General features: G+C 49.8%; 1 protein-coding gene across 1 annotated transcript; it reads left to right on the forward strand.

Moving 5' to 3' along the window:
- Nucleotides 1-785: 785 nt before the first annotated feature.
- Nucleotides 786-4,283, forward strand: MRPL9 (mitochondrial ribosomal protein L9). Its single transcript, XM_029947979.1, has 7 exons — nt 786-1,177; nt 1,348-1,504; nt 1,839-1,963; nt 2,148-2,198; nt 3,372-3,473; nt 3,944-4,027; nt 4,128-4,283. Exons 1-7 carry the CDS (start codon nt 920-922, stop codon nt 4,260-4,262), a joined length of 912 nt encoding a protein of 303 aa, XP_029803839.1. The 5' UTR covers nt 786-919; the 3' UTR covers nt 4,263-4,283.
- The last annotated feature ends 479 nt before the right edge of the window (nt 4,284-4,762 follow it).

Consider the following 4,762-nt stretch of genomic DNA (forward strand, 5'->3'; position numbering starts at 1 on the left):
TCCAAAGACTGTTCTAAGGGGCACTCTAAGACGTTCGGATATAAGGAGAAACCAGCCAAGGAGACCGAAGAAAACTGGTGAAGTAGGAAGAAAACAAAAACAAAACTGGTGTCCTGGAAGGTTAAGTGAGGAAAGCGCAATTAGGAGGAGGGTCAAACAAGTAAAACAACACGATGCTTAGAGCACCTTTATACAGTCTCCGCTGCCTAAACAGACCCTACTCATCCCATCCTGATGGTCTTCCCTAGGGTGCTGAGACCTTACCACAGCTTCCTTTTTCTGTGGCTCATCTTGCTTGTGATTTAGAATTCTTTCAACATGAGCTTAAACACCGCAATCGTAAAGATGAAGGGTTAGCCTCCTCCCGGGGCTGTCAAAGTTCTCCTGGGAATCCCATCCCTCCGCCACTTTTAGGGAGATCTGAAGTGAGGGCAAGTGAACAAGCAGCACCCCTCTTCCCTCAGCGTGCAGAGCTGGAAGTGACTTCAGAGTTGCTGCGGCTAAACCAAAGCCCCCATTTTATTTATTTATTTATTTATTTTCTGGGTTTTTATTTTTTATTTTTTATTTTTGAGAGACTGAGAGAGACAGCACGAGCAGCGGAGGGTCACAGACGGAGACACAGAATCTGAAGCAGGCTCCAGGCTCTGAGCTAGCTGTCAGCATAGAGCCCAACGCGGGGCTCGAACCCACAAACTGAGATCAAGACCTGAGCCGAAGCCGGACGCTTAACCGACTGAGCCACCCAGGCGCCCCCAAAGCCCCCATTTTAAAGCGAAGCCAAGACGCGATGTCTTTTCCAGCTCATTCCACGATTTGTCAATAACTACGGGCGTCCCTGCCCCGAAAAGAAACAGGGAAAAGGGAGTGAGGAACCGCTGAATCACGGAGCGCGGACTCCACAGCTCCCGGGGCGGGGATGCCGGTGCAGCCCAGGCCGGGTCTGTCCCTCGGCTTCGCCGGGCGGAGCGGCGGCAGCTCAGGCGCGCCGCGGGCAGCCACGGGGGCCTTTCCTGCGCCGGCGCCGGGGGCCTCCTCCGCACTCTCTCGCGCCGGGAACATGGCGGCGGCTGCTGGCAGTGCGCTGCTGCGCGGGGCCGTCCGGGGGCTGCTGCGGCCGCCGCTAGCTGGAGGCACCGCCGGTCCGGAGCGCGGCTTCAGCCTGTCCCACAATCGGGTGAGGACCAGCTCTGAACCGTAGGGGTCCAGAGGGCGTGGAGCGCTTTACGCCTGATTATTGCTTCTGGGAGTTCCGGCCGGAGGGTGGCGGGCGAATCTTGTGCCGGCGACTGAGGGGGCAGGGGGTTCTCGGGGGGGACTCGCTCACTCTCGCTCTCTGACTGCCAGGGCACGGTCGTCGTGGAGCGCTGGTGGAAGGTGCCGTTGGCCGGAGACGGCCGGAAGCCGCGCTTGCACCGGCGACACCGCATCTACAAGCTGGTAGAGGACACCAAACACGGGCCCAAAGGCAGCCTGGAGCTCCTCCTCACCCAGTCGGTGGTAGGTAAGGCCAGGCAGAGGCATTCCCTACCCCGGGCTGGCTCCGTTTGGCATCAGCCCTTTCTTTCCGGCCCCGCTTAGCTGTTCGCCGGCCTTTCTCTCACTTTGTAGAAGTAGAGAAGAAGCCATGAAAAGTGACTGATTGGCTTCTTGCACGAATGGCGCAACTGTACAGGGAATGTGAAAAATTCTAAATCAGGCCTTAAGAAAAACTAATTAGAAGTCTCTTAAGTGTTGTTCTTAGTGAGCATTAGTATCTTTCTAGGAGGAATAAGTACTGTGATCATCTCTTTAGGTACTCCTAGCTAGTCTCATCCAGTGTCTGTTCTCATCCGCAGGACTTGGAGTCCGGGGTGACCTGGTCTCAGTGAAGAAATCGTTGGGCCGGAATCGACTGTTGCCGCAAAGTCTGGCTGTATATGCATCCCCTGAAAACAAGAAACTGTTTGAAGAGGAGAAATTGGTGAGCAGGGCACTTGGAAGAGTAAAACCTTAAGATTTTTTTCTAGCAACTTCCTTTCCTTAGATGTTTAACTTAAAAAATGAAATAGGGATTAGAACAGGAATCCAGAAACCCAGGCTATGTCCAGCATAAGAGTTTAGTATTTATCATACTCCTTTTTTTCCCCTTCAACTTTCTTTTCTAGCTGAGACAAGAAGGAAAATTAGAGAAGATCCAGACCAAGGCAGGTGAGATGGTGAGTAACAACATAGAAAGTTCTTACTTATTTGCCATTTAAGGAGTTACCAGCCTCTTCCTGAGAGGCTCCTTGCCTTGAATGAAGTATCCGGATTGTAGACACAAGCATAGGAGAAATGGGAAATGTTGGGCTGCCAAAACTGGTTTTGAGACCTTCCGGGAGATTCTGGTGTGGTAGGGACCCATGGAAAAGTGTGAGTTTAGGGCTCTACCTCCAGAGATGTTTACAGACAAGTAACAAAAAACATAAGACACATGAGAAGGTGATCAGTAACTTCAAGGCAGTAGATTCTAAGAATGACAGGAACCAAAAAGGATTAGGATGATGGAGAGGGTTCTTCTTCAGATGGAATTAAATTGGGCCTTGTGGGATTAGTAGGCTTTGGATAGGCCAGGAGGGTGGAAAAGAGAAAAAATGTAGGTAGAGAGTTAAGGCATGTTTTAACATAAAAAGATGAGTCTAGCAAAAGCAGAGGACTCATATAGGGTAATGCTTATGGCTGAGAAGGGGGTTGGGGTGAGATTTGTAAAACATTTTTGTTTTTCTTACTCTTTTTCTTTTATTTTTGAGAGACCGTGAGAGCAGGGGAGGGGCAGACAGAGAGGGAGACGCAGAATCTGAAGCAGGTTCCAGGCTCCGAGCTGTCAGCACAGAGTCTGACGTGGGGCTGGAACCCATGAACTATGAGATCATGATCTGAGCCAAAGTCAGATGCTTAACCGACTGGGCCCCCAAGCGCCCATGTAAGACATTTTAAAACCTCAGCTGATGAGTTTATATTTCATTCTGTAAGCAGAAAGGAATTGTTAACAGGGGAGAGTGGGACTGAAGGGCCAGAAGTATTGGGTTAAAATGGTCTGTGAAAGTCATTCTGTCCTGAGATCTATCAGCGGTCCCCATTGAGAAGTCTAACTTTGACATGGCCTATTTCTCCTTGCTTAGGAACAACCAGGCATAGGTGACATTTGCCTCCAAAGTATCACTAAAACATCTTTGTACAGAATCAGCGTTGGGACGATAGGCATGTTTGTTTCTAATTCATCTCACCTGATGCTTGTGAGGCGGAAATTGTGCCTCTTTTCCTGAATTTAGACCTTGTGCCTCTTACTAACGTGTGTCTTCTCCTCTGATTCCAATTCTAACGTAGCCCCTGTTTACACTTCCTATCAGACAGTGAAATTTCTGAAAAGCTGTCACCTGGAGGTGGGGATGAAGAACAACGTCAAATGGGAACTAAACCCTGAAATAGTTGCCCGCCATTTCTTCAAAAATGTGAGTGTCCCCAAGCACCACTGTCCCTCTGAGGGCAGAAGCTACCCCTGGGAAGCAGGCCCAGGATTGATCCCTTCATTAGGAAAGACTGTGATCGTCCAGCTGGAGTTCGGAAAAGTGTTCTTGGGGTTGAGGAAGGGAAGTGACTAAGGGTGGTCAGAATTTAAAGGCTAATAGGAAAAGATGGTGGTAGTATTTATTTCCTCTCTAGGGGAAACCTGGGAGTTTGTACTTTTGTGGATGAAGTGATTTTGGTCTCAAGCCCTATTTCTCTTTGGTGGATCCTCCTCCTTTTCTGAGAAATTAGGACTGAGTTTCTCTGCCACTATCTGGGGAGGGTAAACATGGGATCAGCCAGGGTAAACTCAGTTTTATTCATTCTTGTACAGGAAATTCCAGAAACTTCTTTGAGGTTGCCTAGAGCTACATCAGTATAAACAGAGCTCCTTTTGATTTTGACTTTTTTGCAGCTTGGTGTTGTGGTCGCCCCACATGCATTAAAATTACCAGAAGAACCCATTACACAGTGGGGCGAGTATTGGTGTGAGGTGACGGTGAGTGGTTCGTGTCCTGTCCCCTTTTTCTGACTCGTGAAAAGCCTGGTATTAGCTCTTCTCTGCCCAACTAACCTCTGAGGATTCCTTTTGTGTGCAGGTAAATGGACTTGACACTGTGAGGGTACCTATGTCTGTGGTGAACTTTGAGAGGCCCAAGACCAAAAGATACAAGCATTGGTTAGCCCAGCAAGCTGCCAAGGCAGTGCCCCCCACCGGCTCCCAGACCGTCTGAACCTGCTCTCCCTCAAAAGCAGAAGAGCAACATTGGGGCCCATTGGGAGACTCAGTCGAGTGCCTGACTTCAGCTCAGGTCCTGGTCTCTCAGTTGGTGAGTTCAAGCCCCACATTGGGCTCTCTGCTGTCAGTGCAGAGCCCACTTTGGATCCTCTGCCCACCTCTCTCCCTAAAATAAATAAACATTAAAAAAAAAAGCAGAATAAGGAACAGTGGAGCAGCAATGGACCATCACCCTGATAGAGCCCCCAGCTCTGACACCATAGTGGGATTTTACAGAGCACTTGGAGACCTCAGCCGCAACCGCGTGCCCACGTTGAATCCGCCGTCTTTGACAGTCCGCACACCGGCCTCGCTGGGGCCGTCCTGCGCAGGGGTGCCAGGCTGTGTATCACATAAGCTGAACATTAACATGGAAACACTTTGGATCTTATTTAGCCTGGAATTCACTGGAACAAATGGAAGAGCTAGTCACTGTCTCCAGTACTAGGCTCAGTT

The sequence above is a fragment of the Suricata suricatta genome, chromosome 8 (assembly GCF_006229205.1).
Source record: "Suricata suricatta isolate VVHF042 chromosome 8, meerkat_22Aug2017_6uvM2_HiC, whole genome shotgun sequence".
NCBI classification, from domain to species: Eukaryota; Metazoa; Chordata; class Mammalia; order Carnivora; family Herpestidae; genus Suricata; species Suricata suricatta.

Excerpts from the sequence above, each read along its gene's own strand:
- MRPL9 (XM_029947979.1), top strand. The coding sequence starts at position 920 with ATGCCGGTGCAGCCCAGGCCGGGTCTGTCCCTCGGCTTCGCCGGGCGG. Across the intron at positions 1,178-1,347 it reads TCAGCCTGTCCCACAATCGG|GGCACGGTCGTCGTGGAGCG; the intron begins GTGAGGACCAGC and ends TCTGACTGCCAG. Across the intron at positions 2,199-3,371 it reads AGACCAAGGCAGGTGAGATG|ACAGTGAAATTTCTGAAAAG; the intron begins GTGAGTAACAAC and ends ACTTCCTATCAG.